At 42.0% G+C, this 20,942-nt stretch overlaps 1 protein-coding gene across 1 annotated transcript in view; it reads right to left on the bottom strand.

Moving 5' to 3' along the window:
- Positions 1–11,076: 11,076 nt before the first annotated feature.
- LOC106579408 (integrin alpha-X) overlaps positions 11,077–20,942 on the bottom strand; it is a 63,139-nt gene continuing 53,273 nt past the window's right edge. The window contains exons 26-30 of the mRNA XM_014159297.2: positions 17,193–17,273; positions 16,432–16,542; positions 16,186–16,299; positions 15,764–15,874; positions 11,077–12,471 (exon numbers count right to left, since the gene is read on the bottom strand). Coding sequence (XP_014014772.1) covers positions 12,379–12,471; positions 15,764–15,874; positions 16,186–16,299; positions 16,432–16,542; positions 17,193–17,273 — 510 coding nt within the window. The 3' untranslated portion in view covers positions 11,077–12,378. The remainder of the gene's footprint in view (positions 12,472–15,763; positions 15,875–16,185; positions 16,300–16,431; positions 16,543–17,192; positions 17,274–20,942) is intronic.

The following is a 20,942-nucleotide window of genomic DNA, read 5'->3' on the forward strand; positions in this document are numbered from 1 at the left end:
GTGCCAGGGATTCCTATTACAACTTGAATTATACCTGGCGACCGTGAGGCCGACTCCCTCGGGGGAGGAGAGCGTGAGCCTCCTCATCTCCTGCTTGACGGGCCGAGCATTGGAGTGGGCCAACGCTGTGTGGAATGGACCCGATTCCGCTAGAAACAACTACCCTGAGTTTACCCGCCGTTTCAGGGCCGTCTTCGATCATCCCCTGGAAGGAAGAGCGGCGGGTGAACGACTGTTTCACCTTAGGCAGGAGATGAGGAGCGCGCAAGATTTTGCCCTAGATTTCCGGACTTTGGCAGCTAGAGCTGGGTGGAACGACAGGGCCCTAATAGATCACTACCGGTGTAGCCTCAGGGAGGACGTCCGCAGGGAGCTAGCATGTCGGGACACTACACTCTCCCTAGATGAACTGATTGACATGTCTATACGACTGGACAACCTGCTGGCTGCCCGCGGGCGTTCAGAGCGGGTCCTGTCAGTTCCGGCTCCTAGCCTGCCTGCACCCATTCCTATGGAGCTCGGGGGAACTGCATCAAGGGGAACTGGAGTAGGGCGCCCCTCCTGCACCAATTGTGGTCGACGAGGACACACGGCCGACCGGTGCTGGGGGGGTCCCTCTGGGAGTCGAGAGGGTAGGCAGAACACTCCGCGTTCATCCCAGGTGAGTCAGCACCACACTCACCCAGAATCCTCTGTTGGTCACGTGTTTGTCTTAATTTTTTTTCCTTGATTTTGCTCCCTTTTCCCAGCATAAGGCGCTAATCGATTTCAGGCGCAGCTGGGAACTTTATGGATAGTGGACTAGCCCTTAAGTTGGGAATTCCGCTGGTACCGTTAGATTCCCCTTTCCCCGTGCACTCCATAGATAGCCGACCATTAGGGTCAGGGCTGATCAGGGAGACCACGGTGCCACTCTACATGGTAACGCAGGGGAATCATAAGGAACTAATTTGTTTCTTTATTATCGACTCACCCGCGTTTCCAGTGGTGCTGGGGGTGCCCTGGTTAGCTAGTCACAATCCTAAGATTTTGTGGAAACAGGGGATTCTCCAGGGATGGTCAGAGGAGTGTTCAGGTAGATGTCTAGGTGTTTCCATCGGTGCCACGTCGGTGGAGAGTTCAGACCAGGTTTCCACTGTGCGCATTCCCCCTGAGTATGCCGATTTGGCTCTCGCCTTCTGTAAAAAGAAGGCGTCTAAATTACCACCTCATCGACCGAGGGATTGTGCGATAGACCTCCAGGATAACGCTGCGCTTCCTAAGAGTCACGTGTACCCATTGTCCCAGGAGGAGACGTTGGCTATGGAGACATATGTCACGGAAGCTCTGGGGCAAGGGTACATTCAGCCTTCCATTTCACCTGTCTCCTCGAGTTTCATTTTCGTGAAAAAAAGGGGGGAGGTTTGCGTCCGTGCATTGATTATAGAGGTCTCAATTCTATCACAGTGGGGTTCAGTTACCCACTACCTCTCATTGCTACCGCAGTGGAATCCTTTTTAGGCAATTGAGAAATAAATGGACCGGAGGAATAAAAAAGGCAAAATCAAGGTATTTTCTTAGTGCTATGACAGAGTCTGCTGGTGATCCCTCTAAATTCTGGAAAACCGTTAACTCACTTAAACGAGGAAACTCCTCGACGTCCGTGTCAAAGCAAATTACATCGGAATCTGGGATCATCAGTGACCGAACTGAAATTTGTGATGTTTTTAATAAGCACTTTATTTCTGCTGGTTTTCTTTTTGAACGAAAAAATGGCCAATATGATCCTGACCGGTCTATTGTTTCAGTCCCTCGGCCCCCAGCTGATGTGGAAAACAGTAAGACGGTTTTTAATTTCCAAAAAGTCACAGAAGATGAGGTCTTATCTGCACTATCTGCTATAGATTCAAATAAATTGTTAGGCGCTGACAATCTGGATCCATATTTATTCAAGTGTGTGGCACCTATCATTGCAAGTGCAGTGATGCACATCTTCAATCAAACATTAGTCGTAGGAAAGATTCCTAAAGCTTGGAAAACATATTTTGTTTTACCACTCCTCAAAGTAGGTGATGGTAGTGAATTGGATAATTATTGGCCCATCTCTAAGCTCTACTGTTTGGCTAAAATTCTAGAGTCATTGGTGAATAAGCAACTACAATAATTTTTAACTGTTAACAATACTCTTTCTAGCAATCAATCTGGCTTCAGACCTAAACACAGTACCACTACGGCCATTATACGTGTTGTAAATGATATTGCTAATGCCATAGATAATTGAAAGTACTGTGCCCCCTTTGTTCATAGATTTGTCTAAAGCTTTTGACACTGTAGACTATGCAATACTTTTGCGTAAGCTGTCATCAATAGGACTGGGATCGGATGCTTGTCATTGGTTTCATGACTATCTAAAGGATAGAAGTCAGGCTGTTAGAGTCTACGGCATCTAGTCAGAGCCATTGGAGTTGGTTAAAGGGGTTCCACAAGTTTCTATACGTGGTTCATTACTGTTCACTCTCAACAAAAACAATATCGGTGATGAGGTAAGAAAGTATAAATTCATCTATATGCTGATGACACTGTCATGTACAGTTGAAGTCGGAAGTTTACATACACTTAGGTTATGTACACCACTCCACAAATCTTTTGTTAACAAACTATAGTGTTGGCAAGTCGGTTAGGACATCTACTGTGTGCATGACACAATTAATTTTTCTAACAATTGTTTACAGACAGTTTATTTCACTTATAATTCACTGTATCACAATTCCTGTGGTTCAGAAGTTTACATACACTAAGTTGACTGTTGTGACACGTGTCATTGTAGGTAGACCAAAATGCAGCGGGTATATTTATCATCTTCTTTACTTTATTGAAGAAAAAAACACTTGAACAAAACAAACGACGAAAACAGCCCAGTAAGGTGCACAGACTATACTAGGAACAACCACCCACAAACACAAGTGAAAACACACACAACTAAATATGGCCTCCAATCATAGATAACAACAAACAGCTGACTCTGATTGGAGGTCATTGACAAAACTAACATAGACATAGAAAAACTAGAAAAACCATATAGAAATAGAAAACATAGAACATAAACCAAAAACCCCGAAACACACTAAACAAACTCCCCCTGCCACGCCCTGACCAAACTACAATAACAAACAACCCCTTTTACTGGTCAGGACGTGACAACTGTGCCTTTAAACAGCTTGGAAAATCCCAGAAAATGATGTCATGGCTTTAGAAGCTTCTGATAGGCTAATTGACATCCTTTGAGTCAATTGGAGGTGTACCTGTGGATGTATTTCAAGGCCTCTTTGCTTGACATCATGGGAAAATCAAAAGAAATCAGCCAAGACCACAAAAAAAAAATTGTAGACCTCCACAAGTCTGGTTCATCCTTGGGAGCAATTTCCAAATGCTTGAAGGAACCACGTTCATCTGTACAAACAATAGTACGCAAGTATAAACACCATGGGATCACGCAGCCATCATACAGCTCAGGAAAGAGACGCATTTTGTCTTCTAGAGATGAACATACTTTGGTGCGAAAAGTGCAAATCAATCCCAGAACAACAGCAAATGACCTTGTGAAGATGCTGGAGGAAACAGGTACAAAAGTATCTATATCCACAATAAAACGAGTCCTATATCGACATAACCTGAAAGGCCGCTCAGCAAGGAAGAAGCCACTGTTTCAAAACTACCATAAAAAAGCCAGACTATGGTTTGCAACTTTTTGGAGAAATATCCTCTGGTCTGATGAAACAAAAATAGAACTGTTTGGCCATAATGACCATCGTTATGTTTGGAGGAAAAAGAGGGAGGCTTGCAAGCTGAAGAACACCATCCCAACCGTGAAGAACAGGGGTGGCAGCGTCATGTTGTGGGGGTGCTTTGCTGCAGGAGGGTCTGGTGCATTTCACAAAATAGATGGCATCATGAGGCAGGAAAATTATGTGCATATATTGAAGCAAGATCTCAAGACATCAGTCAGAAAGTTAAAGCTTGGTCACAAATGGGTCTTCCAAATGAACAATGACCCCAAGCATACTTCCAAAGTTGTGGCAAAATGGCTTAAGGACAACAAAGTCAAGGTATTGGAGTGGCCATCACAAAGCCCTGACCTCAATCCTATAGATAATTTGTGGACAGAACTGAAAAAGCGTGTGCGACCCAAGTTAAACAATTTAAAAGCAATGCAACCAAATACTAATTGAGTGTTTGTAAACTTCTGACCCACTGGGAATGTGATGAAAGAAATAAAAGCTGAAATAAGTCATTCTCTCTACTATTATTCTGACATTTCACATTCTTAAAATAAAGTGGTGTTCCTAACTGACCTAAGACGGGTAATCTTTACTCTGATTAAATGTCAGGAATTGTGAAAAACTAAGTGTAAATGTTTTTGGCTAAGGTGTATGTAAACTTCCGACTTCAACTATACATTACTCTATTGCTTCCACGGATGACCAAGCTTTATCGTAGCGGGATACATATTTTAAGATATTACAATGGTCTTTTTTACAGTTGAAACTTGTTTTAAGTGCAAACAAAACACATTTTATGATTTTTAATAGGTCCAAAAAGTTGGTTAAAAATACACTTGCACTTACGAGCTTAGATGACTCTCAAATTAATCAGGTCTCTGCATATAAATTCTTAGGGTTATGGCTGGATGATAATCTGTCTTTTAAAATGCATGTTTACGAACTTTGTAAATGGCTAAAAATCAAGCCCATATATAAACAGGACATGTTTGTCCTCCACAAATAGAAGACAAATTGTGCAAGCTACTTTTATGTCTGTTATAGATTATGGGGATATTATTTACATGCATGCTACGGCATCCACACAAAAACCGCTGGATTCTACTTATCATTGCGCACTTAAGTTTTTACGGGTGCAAGCTACAGAACTCACCACTGTGTTTTATATCAAAATGTGAGTTGGACTTCCTGTCCATGAGACGAGAACAACATGCTTTCGTGTTTGTCTCTAAACTACCTTGTTATTTATCATCACTTATCAACATTATAATTATAATTCTGGATTGCACTTGAGGCCCCTGCGATCTCCACGGAGTTAGGTATGGCTGCCTTTTCCTGTTTTGCTCCTTGCTTATGGAATAGCCTGCAGACCAAACATTAATTTGAGACTCTTGTTCCCCTTGCCCATTTTAAACATTTATTGGAGGATTTTTATTTTAGTATTGCTTGTAACTGCCTCGGGTAATGCAAGTTCTTGTGCTATTAGGGGAATAACCTGTGTGTAAATGTAACAATCTGCTGTTGTATTTTTTGATTGTTTTGATTGTTTTGTTTGTGTTGTGTAATTTCTTAATCATTATACCTAAACTGTATGTATAAACATGTATATGCAGGACCCAGCTGTAAAAGAGACATTGGTCTCAGTCTGTGTTCCTTGTTGAAATAAAGGTATAATAATAATATTTATATATTCTTAATCCATTCCTTTACTTAGATTTGTGTGTATTGGATATTTGTTGTAGAATTGTTAGATATTACTTGCTTGATATTGCTAAACTGTTGGAACTACAAGCACAAGCATTTCACTACACTCGCAATAACATCTGCTAACCATGTGTATGTGACCAAAACATTTTGATTTGATTTATACTGCATCTAAACTAAATTTGGCAACTTAAAAATGATGACAAAAGGTTTTCCGTATAAATTATTTTCCAAGGCACTGTAATGCAAATCTTCATCAGCGCTCATTGACAATGCATTGAGTAGAATGCTCAGTCGGGCATCAATCCTAAAACAAATGTTCAAAACAGTATTGTGACTAAACATGCAACCCATGATTACCAAAATGCTTTAAGTAAGGTGTTACCCATACGTCCTTATTTTTGTTTCTGAGCGCTAGTCATTGCTGTGTGGTGTAGTAGGCTGTGAATGTGGGTGCAGGTCAGGAATATTCTCTCCCTGTTTAAGTGATTCTCATTTAATGTTGTTTGCTCAACAGGAAGATGTAGGTGGCCCCCTGTTGTGTCAGTCCAGCCAAGCATGGTTCAAGACTGGAGTGATAACAATGAATGAGTATGTAAATGGCACCAATTCTTGAGCGATCGAGATGGTCATTGACCTCCTCTCCCCGGCAACAACCACTGCCCCTAACATCAACACAGGTAATGTCTCCCCCAGCTCCCTCTCTCTTTTGCTCTTCTTTTCTCTTTTTCTCCCCATTTTTCTCCATGTTCTTGCTGTCAGGCTGGTAGTTCCTACAATCTCTCTGTTCGGCAGTGTCAAGAAACTTTATCAATGCACTTATAGTGAACAAGGTTATTATTTTTTTATCTTATTTAACCTTTATTTATACAGGTTTTTTCTCATTGAGATAACATCTCTTTTCCAAGAGAGACCTGGTCCAATAGCAGCAGGGGGAACAACGTTTCAGACAAACAACTTACATACACTAACACAACATTAAACAAAACTATAAACACACATACAGTACAACAATTACATATTACGTTACAAAACACGAAAGTCTTGACTAAAAAACAGCTATCCTAAAGACAATTACAATCTTCTATGATATATACAGTATATAACATCACTATGTAGCGTGAACCGTGAAAATATAACTTTCCGCTCCACAACCAGGGTAATGAAACTTAATGTTTACATTTGTGGTACCAAAGAAACAAACTAGCAATTTGACAAAAGTGTGAATGTCAGGAATAATCCTTTTTTTTTTTGTACTTTCCCCCCCCAATTTTATGATAGCCAATTGGTAGTGACTGTCTTGTCCCATCGCTGCAACTCCCATACAGACTCGGGATGTCGGGAGCCATGCGTCCTTCAAAATACAAACCTGCCAAGCCGCACTGCTTCTTGACATACTGCTCGTTTAACCCAGAAGCCAGCCACACCAATGCATCGGAGGAAACGCCGTCCAGCTGGCGACCGAATTCAGCTTGCAGAGGCCTGGCTCACCACAATGTGTCGCTAGAGAGCGATTGGACAAGGAAATCGCGGCTGGCCAAACCCTCCCCTAACCCGGACGACGCTGGACAATTGTGCGCCGCCGCATGGGTCTTCCAGCTTGGGATTGAACCAGGGGCTGTAGTGACGCCTCAAGCACTGCGATGCAGTGCCTTAGAGCGCTGCGCCACTCAGGAGAGGAATAATCCTTCTATGAAACTAATGAAGAAAACATTTTATGAATCAGTAATACATTGTTATAACTAGGGTTGTGGCGGTCACTAAATTTCATCAGCCAGGGATTGTCAAGCAAATAACTATCGGTCTCACGGTAATTGACCGTTAATTAACATAAACACATTTAGCATCTCCTGGTTTACACACATAGGTGACACACCTACAAGCTATGTGTGTCATTTTCAAAAGTCGAATAAATCCATGTAATATAGCCTACTCCTTCACAATAAATCCATGATTTGTTTTAGACAGGTCTAAAGAAGCATGATTTGAAGAAAATGTAGTCTATTTCAGCAGAAGCTGTCCTTATGTTAGGTCCTGATGTGGCTATGCCAAATGGCTATGGGCTACACTAGTTCATTTAGCAGACAATATTTGCTTATAATTCCGTGACATTATTTCATATTATTTTATAGTATGAAGAATACAATTTAACATAAAATATACATATTTTCTCCAGACGATTTGAGGGAGTGCGCACATTCTGTGTTGAGCGGTTATCAAAGAAATGGGTACTCCTATATGCTTACTTTAGAGTTATTCATGTAACTTTATTTGTTCTACAAACATTGATGATGATATGATGAGACTCCAATAATGATTTGGAAAAAGTTGCTTGAACTCTGCTTTGTTTTTTCCACAGGCTGTACACACTCCAATAGTCTCTCATTCACAATTTGACAAGCACTTGATAATGCCTAGAATTTCACGGAGGCATCCCCTTTGTGGCCATAATGCACCCTAAAAAGATCCATGCCTTTTGCGGCCAGGAGTGCTGCGTTGTGCCCTTCTCCCTGAGTGTGCTTCACAATCAGAAGCGCCTCTCACTCACATGGCTTTCGGTCACGTGATTGGGTCTTTTTCACAGGCTACAAGTGAAGACAGACAAATCGGGGATGTAACTGCGTTTTTCCTTATCCAATTACAAGGTGCATATTGAAGATATTGGAAGAACTGTCCACATTTACTTTTCGTCAGCCATCAAGATGAGTATGCCAAACGAACAGGAAAAGCACTAGCCTATGTCAATCTACTATCCCCCATAGTACAAAAGTCAGCCTATTCTATTCTGTGCGAGAAATAAATATTCCGAACATAGTCTGGGACAGTTGTGGGATGCGATATATCCCAAATTTAAACAATTATTAGCATCAAAAAACATGTTTATGCAATGTGGCTGACACAACAGATCAGAACATTTAGCTTAAAATGTTGATAAACTATTAGGCTATTTCTTCACATAATAAGCACACCAATGTGCACATGGTAGTAGGCTTTAAGCGCGAATGTTACATTAGCAGAAAACACCATTATCAGAAGTGACAGCAAATGCAATTATGCATGTAATACTTTTATTATAACGGTGCATTTTTATGGAGAAAATGATCTTCCCCAAACTTGAAACTCACACGCTGCTTATAATTAATATGCCAGCTAGGCTCTACACCTCTTGTAAAGCGGATTAATGTGCTTTATTTCAAGAGGTTATTTGGCCACTTTTTAGTTGGAATACAAACCTTATTAAAACATATAGGCCTGTGGGCTAGGCTACATGATTGTGTGCAACTGTGATTAGAAAAAGTCGCAAATTATTATTTTTTTCTTCTTATGCTTGTTCTGATTTAGAATGAACCATTATCATGCACCTGTATCGAAACAGGGGCAGCCGGAAGAAATACATGTCATCTCAAATCAAATCAAATCAAATTTTATTGCATTTACATTTACATTTAAGTCATTAAGCAGACGCTCTTATCCAGAGCGACTTACAAATTGGTGCATTCACCTTATAATATCCAGTGGAACAACCACTTTACAATAGTGCATCTACATTTTTAAGGGGGGGTTAGAAGTATTACTTTATCCTATCCCAGGTATTCCTTAAAGAGGTGGGGTTTCAGATGTCTCCGGAAGGTGGTGATTGACTCCGCTGTCCTGGCGTCGTGAGGGAGCTTGTTCCACCATTGGGGTGCCAGAGCAGCGAACAGTTTTGACTGGGCTGAGCGGGAACTGTGCTTCCTCAGAGGTAGGGAGGCGAGCAGGCCAGAGGTGGATGAACGCAGTGCCCTTGTTTGGGTGTAGGGCCTGATCAGAGCCTGAAGGTACGGAGGTGCCGTTCCCCTCACAGCTCCGTAGGCAAGCACCATGGTCTTGTAGCGGATGCGAGCTTCGACTGGAAGCCAGTGGAGAGAGCGGAGGAGCGGGGTGACGTGAGAGAACTTGGGAAGGTTGAACACCAGACGGGCTGCGGCGTTGGTCACATACACATAGTTAGCAGACGTTAATGCGAGTGTAGCGAAATGCTTGTGCTTCTAGTTCCGACAGTGCAGTAATATCTAACAAGTAATCTAACAATGGGCTACACTATGCACTTAAATAGCGATGGAGGACGCTTTTCCCTGTGGTTTATTTTAATGCCAGCCAGGTAGGCTATACTCTTGTTGTAAATATAAGCTATGTGCTTAATATTAGGAAAGATGAGAAAAAAATATAGTAGGCCTAGCCTATAGAGAGCTGATAGGATCCTCGTCTTTTTATTAGCGGCCAATGACCAAACACACCTCCAGGCTGCGTAAGGGCTATTTGACTAAGAAGGAGAGTGATGGAGTGCAGCATCAGATGACCTGGCATCCACAATCACCCGAACTCAATCAAATTGAGATGAGTTGGACCACAGAGTGAAGGAAAAGCAGCCAACAAGTGCGGGAACTCCTTCAAGACTGTTGGAAAAGCATTCCAGGTGAAGGTGGTTGAGAAAATGCCAAGAGTGTGCAAAGCTGTCATCAAGGCAAAGGGTGGCTCCTTTAAAGAATCAAAAATGTAAAATATATTTTGATTTGTTTAATAATGTTTTGGTTACTACATGATTCTATCATGATTCTACAAATTTCCATCAGTCTAATGTTCGGGTTTCTTGGCCCAAGCAAGTCCCTTCTTCTTATTGGTGTCCGTTAGTAGTGGTTTCTTTGCAGCAATTCGACCATGAATGCCTGATTCATGCAGTCTCCTCTGAACAGTTGATGTTGAGATGTGTCTGTTATTTGAACTCTGTGAAGCATTTATTTGGGCTACAATTTCTGAAGCTGATAACTCTAATGAACTTATCCTCTGCAGCAGAGGTAACTCTGTTTCTTCCATTCCTGTGGCGGTCCTCATGGGAGCCAGTTTCATCGTAGGGCTCAATGTTTTTGTGACTGCACTTTCTTGAAATGTTCTGTATTGACTGACCTTCATGTCTTAAAGTAATGATGGACTGTCGTTTCACCTTGCTTATTTGATCTGTTCTTGCCATAATATGGTCTTTTACCAAATAGGGCAATCTTCCTGTATACCCCCATACCTTGTCACAACACAATTGATGGGCTCAAACGCATTAAGAAGGAAAGAAATTCCACAAATTCATTTTTAAGAAGGCACACCTGTTAATTGAAATGCATTCCAGGTGACTATTTCATGAAGCTGGTTGAAATAATGCCAAGAGTGTGCAAAGCTGTCATCAAGGAAAAGGGTGGCCATTTGAAGAATCTCAAATATAAATTATATTTTGATTCGTTTAACACTTTTTGTTACTACATGATTCCATATGTGTTATTTGATGTCTTCACTATTATTCTACAATGTAGAAAATAGTAAAAATAAAGAAAAACCCTTATACGAGTAGGTGTGTCCAAACTTTTGACTGGTACTGTATGTAAATGTGATATTTCTGTTTTTTTTATTTTATACATTTGATAAAATTTCCAAAAACCTGTTTTTGTTTCATCATGAGGGGGTATTGTGTGTAGAGTTATGAGGGGAAAAAAATATGTAATACATTTTAGAACAAAGCTGTAACGTAACAAACTATGAAAAAAGTCAAAGGCTCTGAATGCTTTCCAAATGCACTGTATACTTTGAATTAATGAAGCCATGTTTAACATCAGTTGTACAGCTGTAAAGTACACAACGAACATAAGCTACCATACATTCTATTCTTTAAATGCAAGAAATGTTGAGATTTTTTTGGAAGTTAGTTTATTTTGTAGAAATATTTACATTTATTTTCATGTTTGGTATGTTTCAATAAACTAAACTAACTCATGACATGTTCTGTAAGCTCTAAGCTATTGCAAATTCATATCCTATCCTTGTGCAAATTGGAAACCAAAGATCATGTCCATAATTCCCTCCAAAAATGAATCCAATCTGCCAACTGATAGATATCTTGCCAGTTGGAAGATTGGATTAAATCATCTTTGGAAGGAATTATGAACATGATCATTGGTTTCCCAGTAGCACAAGGATAGGGGTTGAATTTAAGCAAGCTATCTAGTTACTATGTCTATTAAATGTGAAGAACAATAGAACAAACATTTACTATGTAGCACAATGTCTGTGCCATACAAATACGAGAAGGTTTCATAAGAAATGTTAAAATTCAATTAAAGCTGCAAGATTCCTAATTTAAAGCTGCAATATGTAACTTTTTGGGCGACCTGACCAAATTCACATAGAAATGTGAGTTATAGATCTGTCATTATCATTGAAAGCAAGTCTAAACAGAGGTAGCTCTGTTCTATGTGTGCTATTTCTATTCGTCCCGTTCTTAAGCGTCGTTTATGCATCTTTTACTTCCAGTTTTGTACACAAGCTTCAAACATCTGAAATTACAATATTTTTGAATATGTTTTTTACAGCTGAATTAAGATGTTATTGCTGTAAAAGGACATTTGGGATTCAACCTCTCCTGGGATTTGAACTTACAACCTTCTGGTTGCCAGTGACCTGAAATGTTCTGCTTTTTGGGCATGGCAGCGATTGGCCACAGATTTATTGGGAAGAACACATTTCTGCACTTTGCTAAAGGTTTCTCAGACTGTTATATATTATCTATAATTATTATATATTACAGTAAACACTGGCTACTGAGTAGCAGTAAAAATACAGTAAATATACAATTTTCTGTAAGTTTACAGTTAAAGTAGGGTGTTACTGCCCTAAAATTACTATGGTATGCTGCTGTATTCTAATTCCAGTAAACACTTGTAAATGATGATATTTACTGTATTTTTACTGCAACCTCTAGGTTGCCAGCGACCTGAATTACCTGCTACGCGACCAGGTCTCTGGGTATGACATTGGACATTTTACAAGTTGTAAAATCCTGAACTTCCCCTTTAATATTTGTACACATTCAGTGAGCAAGTCCAATTGTTTGCTGTTATTCAGGCGAGGCAGCTTCTCCATCATTCCCTGGTCCATCTTCTGATGTATTCTGCATCATCTGCTTCAACTGGCTTTTGAAAAACCCAGCCTGAGAGAAAGAGACGTGTAGAGAGAGATGTAGACAAAACCAATATCAAATTATGTTATTTAACAGTTTTTTGGCAAATTTATTGCATAGCAAGAGTATAAGAATATGTACTACATATTAGATTCCTGCATCGGGTCAGGTACCCACTGTTCCCTTGGAGTAGGGAACTGTCCATTATTGGTGCTGAAACATTCTAATTTGTACACGTGCAGAGGCATTCGCAACTGAAACTTTCATTCACCATACGCTGGCTTATACTTCGCGTTTGACTGGTGTGGCTGGCAAAGGTTAGAAGATTTTTGCAGGCTATATTCAATTCTGGCAATGCTTTATTTAAGTTTCAATCAAACAATTTGATAACCAAAACAATTTTGCCTGCAAAGGTTTTGAGTTGTTATAAATAAAATAAAAAAAGTATTTTTCCAGCAAGTGATGGTCTTTTTCAACTAAATAAATAACATAAACATAGTAGATTAGTAGACCTAGCTACTAGGCTGAACTTGGTTACACAACTAACAGAGGACAGGACGACGATAACCCAACATAAAAACAAAAACATGTTGCTGGCTTGCCTGTGTCTGATATTTGATGAGGAGGAGATATGCTGGATGGAGCAGATTAGCCTTTCACTATATAAGCAGGCTATTTTTCAAAGCGATTTGAGTTATCAATGTGCCACATTGTGAAAATAAAAATAAATAATTTGTATGGTTTCCTTTAACCAACGGTTAAATAGACATGCAGACAAATTAGGAAAATCAATAGGCATACTGTCTGGAGTAAAAAAAATGATACAAAAAAATGGATGCAATTTGGCAGGTTCACAGATAATCTCTCGGAACAATTATTTGCAGGTGGGTCGATTCGTGGAGAACAATCTGTCCTGGTGTCAGGTGTGTATCGGAATTGTGGCAGGCGTGGGGCGGGTGTGGCTCCAAACAACTGACCCATGCAGAACTCTACTATATACAGTGCCTTCAGAAAGTATTCACACCCATTTACTTTTTCCACATTTTGTTGTGTTACAGCCTAAAATGTATTAAATTGTCACTGGCCTACACATAATATTTTTAATAAGCATTTTTCCACGGCTGGCCATGCTTTCCACCTGGCTACCCCTACCCTGGCCAACAACTCAGCAACCCCTGCAGCAACTTGAGAGTTCAGTGTGTCAAATCGGAGGGCCTGTTGTCCGGACCTCTGGCAGTCTCTAACAGGGTTAAATTCTCGGGCCAAGTCTTTTCTCTGTATATATCAATGATGTCGCTCTTGCTGCTGGTGATTCTCTGATCCACATCTACGCTGACAACACCATTCTGTGTACATCTGGCCCTTCTTTGGACACTGTGCTAACAAACCTCCAAACGAGCTTCAATGCCATACAACACTCCTTCCGTGGCCTCAAACTGCTTTTAAATGCTAGTAAAACTAAGTGCATGCTCTTCAACTGATTGCTGCCCGCACCCTCCCGCCCGACTACCATCACTACTCTGGATGGTTCTGACCTAGAATATGTGGACAACTACAAATACCTAGGTGTCTGGTTAGACTGTAAACTCTCCTTCCAGACTCACATTAAGCATCTCCAATCCAAAATTAAATCTAGAATCGGCTTGCTATTTCGCAACAAAGCCTCCTTCACTCATGCCACCAAACATACCCTCGTAAAACTGACTATCCTACCGATCCTTGACTTTGGCGATTTCATTTACAAAAACCCACTGGCTCCAGGTCATCTATTAGTCTTTGCTAGGTAAAGCCCCGCCTTATCTCAGCTTACTGGTCACCATAGCAACATCCACCCGTAGCACGTGTTCCAGCAGGTATTTTGCACTGGTCATCCCCAAAGCCAACACTTCCTTTGGCCGGCTTTCCTTCCAGTTCTCTGCTGCCAATGACCAGAACGAATTGTAAAAATCTCTGAAGCTGGAGTCTTATATCTCCCTCCCTAACTTTAAGCATCAGCTGTCTGGGCAGCTTACCGATCACCATACCTGTACACAGCCAATCTGTAAATAGCACACCCGTCTACCTCATCCCCATGTTATTACCTTCCCTCTTGCTCTTTTGCACCCCAGTATCTCTACTTGCACATTCATCTCTGCACATCTATCACTCCAGTATTAATGTTAAATTGTAGTTATTTTCGCCTCTAGGGCCTATTTATTGCCTTCCTCCCTACATTTGCACACGCTGTACACAGATTTTTCTATTTTTCTTTTCTTTTGTGTTATTGACTGTACGTTTGTTTATTTGTAACTCTGTGTTGTTGTTTTTGTCGCACTGCTTTGCTTTATCTTGGCCAGGTCGCAGTTGTAAATGAGAACTTGTTCTCAACTGGCCTACCTGGTTAAATATAGGTGAAATAAAAAAATAAAAAATACTTTCCAGCTCACACTCTCAAACACATAGATCCCCTGAACGCAGCTCACTCTCCAGATCCCAATCACTGAACCCAATTCTGATCACCTGTTCACTCACCTGTATGTCATTATCACACACTATTAAGTTCAGTTCTTCGCACCCCATCATTGTGAGGTATTGTTTGTTTTGTGACACACTTCTATTTGGAGCTCTGTTTTTCCCTTAATTGAAATCCTCCCGTGTATGATAGTTTTTGCCTGCCTCACTAACGACGCCTTTTGCCTATTCCCTGCCTGTACTTTCGGATTTCCTGTTATCAACCTATTGTCTGATCTCCCGGACGACATTACTAGCCTTTTCCCTGCCTGTACTGTTGCCTTTTTGTACTCCCTGTGCATGACCATCTGCCTGCCCCTGGACCCAGCTACCTGCCTCCTGTGGTCCTTTACAAATCAACACCTGCTGCGCCCTGCGCTTGAAACCAGCTCTCTGTCTCCCGTCATGTTCATTACACAAACCCAGAACGATTCACAGCTGTAATCGCTGCTTCTAGAAAGTATTGACTCAGGGGTGTGAATACTTAACTAAATTCTATATTTCTGTATTTCATTTTCAATACATTTGAAAAAAAAAATCTAAAAATGTATTTGCACTTAGGGGGTATTGTGTGTAGATGGGTGAGATATTTTTTTATTTTATCAATTTTGAATTCAGGCTGTAACACAACAAAATGTGGAATAAGTCGAGGAGTATGAACTCTTTAAGGCATTGTATGCTGTACATGGCACATTACATGGATATGAAAACGCCCCTTGTTTTAGAACTACTTAATATAAAATGGTGATGTACATTAAAACCTTTGAGTATACTGTAGATATTCAACATATGTGAGTGAAATTGATTATACCAAATATGTAATGAATATTACCTTATAAAGCCCAGCTGTGATCAAAGCTAACAGCAGCAGACCTCCCACAACACCCCCAATGACCCCCTTTGTGAAGTCAACCTCAGGATACACCTCCACCTGAGTTTCAATCTGAGGATGACAAATGCATGTATTTTCAACTGAAGCTAATTTAAGTTATCAATCTTACTGGGCGGCAGGGTTGAAGTCAATTTGAAATTGAAGGCAGTCAATTCAGGAAGTAAACTGAAATTCCAATTCAATAAGTAAAACATTTTAATATGATTTTTTTACAACTTTGCAATAAGCTGAAAAGGAGAAGCTGTTCATGCCAAAAGTTTTTACATATTTGGATATTAAATTAAATTCACTCCCTGAATTGACTGATTTCAATTCGAATCGACCCCAACCCTGATTTGAGGAGATAACATCTAAAAGGCTACCTTTTGTATAGGTGGGTTGTTTTTGGAGTCCGAAGAATAATAGATGTATTGGTTTCTGTCATAATCCACAGTGGCACTGCTGACCAAGTTGAACTGGGCAGACTCAAGACCAATCTGAGAGCAGAGAGAAAGAGCGAGGAATGTATGTAAGGAGATATTTACTGTAAATTAGCACAATTAGCACAGCTAGCATTGAGGGAAAATACTGTATACAATTATCCATACCTCCATCCTTTCATTTATTACCTGTTCTATCCATCCAGAGCTGAGGTTACCAGTGATGTTGTAAGAGTTACGATCCTGATTTCTAATGACGCTTTTGCATATGAACACCCCGCAATTTGCGACAGAGCAGTCCTGTAGGATAGGGGGAAGATCAAATGATTGTGATCACTTTTGAACTAATGACAATCTAACACATTAATATAATAGAATACATTATTTACTATTAACCCATGAATAAGCATTACAACTATTTATATATGCATTATAGTTGTTAAGCATTTATAACATTCATTATCATTTATAAAGCATTCATACTCCTTTTGAACAATTTATAATGGGTTATTCATGAAAGTTATAAAGTGTAACACAAATTAAACATTTTAAAAGTCACATTTTAAGAGGTTGTGAATACCTTTTCTTAATTAAGTTTGCCTTCATACAGAATCAGGCAACTACCTAAATGTTATTCTGTTTACATTTAACAGCATTTCTAGACACAGCAAATCTGTAACAACACCTGTAACAACACTTGGCTTCAACATCTAAAAACTCTAGAATATATGTTTTGCCATTAGATTATGTGTCGAGACATGTAATTAAATAAACAATCTATTTGCAGAAAACCTGTCGTTACTACTGTTCGTGACACTCAAGGCAAGTTGGTGTTAGGTGTGACTTTTAGGTGGCCTCTTAAAATTGCAATACCAGGAAGTTGTTGAGAAATATTATTTCAAATAGAAGTGAATGGCATTATAAAACAGAAATGGGCTAGCACTATTCACCACAGCATGATTTTTCTGCAGCTTGTCCACAAACTCTGTGGCAGTAGGTTCCTCATCCTTGTGTCTTTGACAACCTTGAATCTGAAACACAAAAGTTTCCTGTCAATTCCAATCATCACAAAACTTAAATAAAACCTGCAATATCCACCTTCTTGGTCCCATTTCTTGGGATTGAACATAGTGTTTACTTTATATGTGTGCTATTTGTGCATTTATCATTATTAATGTATTTATACACTGAACAAAAATATAAACACAATATGTCAAGTGTTGGTCCCATGTTTCATGAGCTGAAATAAAAGATCCCAGAAATGTTACAAAAAGCAAAAAGTGTGCTCTTCACGGATGATTTCTGGTTTCAACTGTACCGGGCAGATGGCAGACAGAGTGTATTGCGTCATGTGGGCGAGCCGTTTGCTGATGTCAATGTTGTGAACAGTGGGGTTATGGTATGGGCAGCCATAAGCTACAGACAACGAACACAATTGCATTTTATCAATGTCATTTTGAATGCCGAGATACTGTGACGAGATCCTGAGGCCCATTTTCGTGCTTTTCATCCGCTGCCATTACCTCATGTTTCAGCATGATAATGCACGGCCCCATGTTGCAAGAGTCTGTACGCAATTCCTGGAAGCTCAACATTTCCCAGTTCTTCCATGGCCTGCATACTCACCAGACATGTCACCCATTGAGCATGTTAGGGATGCTCTGGATTGACGTGTATGACAGCGTGTTCCAATTCCCGCCAATATCCTGCAACTTCACACAGCCATTGAAGAGGATTGGGACAACATTCCACAGGCCACAACCAACAGCCTGATCACCTCTATATGAAGGAGATTTGTCACTCTTGCATGAGACTAATGGTGGTCACACCAGATACTGACTGGTGTGAGCACCACGCCCCTACATTTTTTAAAAGGTATTTGTGACCAAGAGATGCATATCTGTATTCCCAGTCATGTGAAATACATCGATTAGGGCCTAATGAATTGATTTTAATTGACCAATTTCCTTATATGAGCTGTAAATCCGTAAAATCGTAGTTATTGTTGCATATTGCGTTTATATTTTTGATGAAAGTATATTTTAATTCCTCGTCATTAAGACACAGGATGCCCAACTGTTCCTCTACCCACAAGCAAGCATACAAGGCATTAACTCATTCCCCATTTGGCAAATCAGCTCATGACTCTGTACTCCTGCTTCTTGTTTACAAGCAGAAGCTCAAACAAGAAGTACCTGTGTGTCACGGTTGTTGTCGGTGAATGAGGACCAAAACGCAGCAGGTACGTGAATGCTCATCTTGATTTTTAATTACTCTCAAAAATGAACATACCAAATAACGAAAAAACGAACACTCGACAAATAAACAGTCTGGTAAGGCACAAGGCTATACACAGAATAATCACCCACAAAACTCAAACACAAACACACCCTAATATATGGGACTCTCAATCAAAGGCAGATAGACAACACCTGCCTTCAACTGAGAGTCCCAACCCCAATTAACCAAACATAGACATACACACACTAGACTCCACATAGAACTACCTAGACATAAACCAAAACCCGGAAATACTAAACCAAACACCCTTTTAACAAACACACCACCCCGAACCACATAAAACAAATACCCTCTGCCACGCCCTGACCAAACTACAAAACAATTAACCTTATATACTGGCCAGGACGTGACAGTACCCCCCCCTTAAAGGTGCTACCCCAGAAGCACCTTAACAAAAAATAACCCCAAGCAACACCAACAAAAAGTCCCCTTTTCTAAAGGGAGGGAAGGGAGGGTGGCTGCCGTCAACGACGGCACTGTGCGACACCCCCCCTCTCCAACCCACCTATTTCTGGAGGTGGCTCTGGTTCCGGCCGTTCCAGGCTGTCGGGCCACTCTGGCATCGCCGAGGGGCAGTCGGGCCAGTCTGGCATCGCCGGGGGACAGTCTGGGCAGTCTGGCAGTTCGGGACAGTCTGGGCAGTCTGGCAATTCGGGACAGTCTGGCAATTCGGGACAGTCTGGGCAGTCTGGCAATTCGGGACAGTCTGGGCAGTCTGGCAATTCGGGACAGTCTGGCCACTCCGGCAGTTCAGGGCAGTCTGGCCACTCCGGCAGTTCAGGGCAGTCTGGCCACTCCGGCAGTTCAGGGCAGTCTGGCCACTCCGGCAGTTCAGGGCAGTCTGGCCACTCCGGCAGTTCAGGGCAGTCTGGCCACTCCGGCAGTTCAGGGCAGTCTGGCCACTCCGGCAGTTCAGGGCAGTCTGACCACTCTGGCGACTGTTGACTGGCGGGCAGCTCTGACGACTGTTGACTGGCGGGCAGCTCTGACGACTGTTGACTGGCGGGCAGCTCTGACGATGACTGTTGACTGGCGGGCAGCTCTGACGATGACTGTTGACTGGCGGGCAGCTCTGACGATGACTGTTGACTGGCGGGCAGCTCTGACGATGACTGTTGACTGGCGGGCAGCTCTGACGATGACTGTTGACTGGCGGGCAGATCTGACGATGACTGTTGACTGGCGGGCAGCTCTGATGATGACTGTTGACTGGCGGGCAGCTCTGATGATGACTGTTGACTGGCGGGCAGCTCTGATGAAGACTGTTGACTGGCGAGGCTGGGTTGACGCACTTGTAGCCTGGTGCGTGGTGCTGGTACTGGGCTTACCAGATTATGTACACGCACCTCCAGGCTAGTGCGGGGAGCGGGAACAGGACGAGTCGGACTGGGTTGACGCACTTCCGGGTCCGCACGAGAGACAGGAGCTGGAAACCCAGGGCTATGGAGGCGCACAGTCGGTCTCGATCTTACCTCCTGCACAACCCGTCTTGGCTGGATGGAACTAGTAGCCCTGTACGAGCGGGGTGCCCGTACAGGGCAGACTGGGCTGTGCAGGGGCCTGATGGTAGCCGTGCGTAGAGCGGGAGTTGGGTAGCCTGGTCCTCGGAGGCGTACCGGCGACCAGATGCGCTGCGCAGGCATCCTCCTACCAGGCTGGATGCCCGCTCTAGCACGGCACCTGCGAGGGGCTGGAATAACGCGCACCGGACTGTGCGTGCGTATGGGTAAGATAGTGCGCTCCTCAGCGAAACATAGCGCTCTCCACCCCATACGCTCCTCCATATAACCACTGGTAGCTGGCTTCCGGCTCTTCTTACGCCTAGCCAAACTACCCGTGTGCCCCCCCCCAAAATTTTCTTGGGGGTGCCTCTCGTGCATCTCCTTCAGCGCGTCCACTCTGGCCTCGTACCACCGCCTCTCTGCCTTGGCTGCCTCAATTTCCCACTGCGGGCGGCGATAATCCCCAGCCTGATGCCAGGGTCCGGCCCCGTCCAGAACTTCCTCCCAAGTCCGCTTCTCCCGCCAGTCCAACTCGAACTCCGTCTGCTCCTTCCTCTGCTGCTTGGTCCTTTGGTGGTGGGTGATTCTGTCACGGTTGTTGTCGGTGAATGAGGACCAAAACGCAGCAGGTACGTGAATGCTCATCTTGATTTTTAATTACTCTCAAAAATGAACATACCAAATAACGAAAAAACGAACACTCGACAAATAAACAGTCTGGTAAGGCACAAGGCTATACACAGAATAATCACCCACAAAACTCAAACACAAACACACCCTAATATATGGGACTCTCAATCAAAGGCAGATAGACAACACCTGCCTTCAACTGAGAGTCCCAACCCCAATTAACCAAACATAGACATACACACACTAGACTCCACATAGAACTACCTA

Source organism: Salmo salar, chromosome ssa19, assembly GCF_905237065.1.
Source record: "Salmo salar chromosome ssa19, Ssal_v3.1, whole genome shotgun sequence".
Classification (NCBI taxonomy): Eukaryota; Metazoa; Chordata; class Actinopteri; order Salmoniformes; family Salmonidae; genus Salmo; species Salmo salar.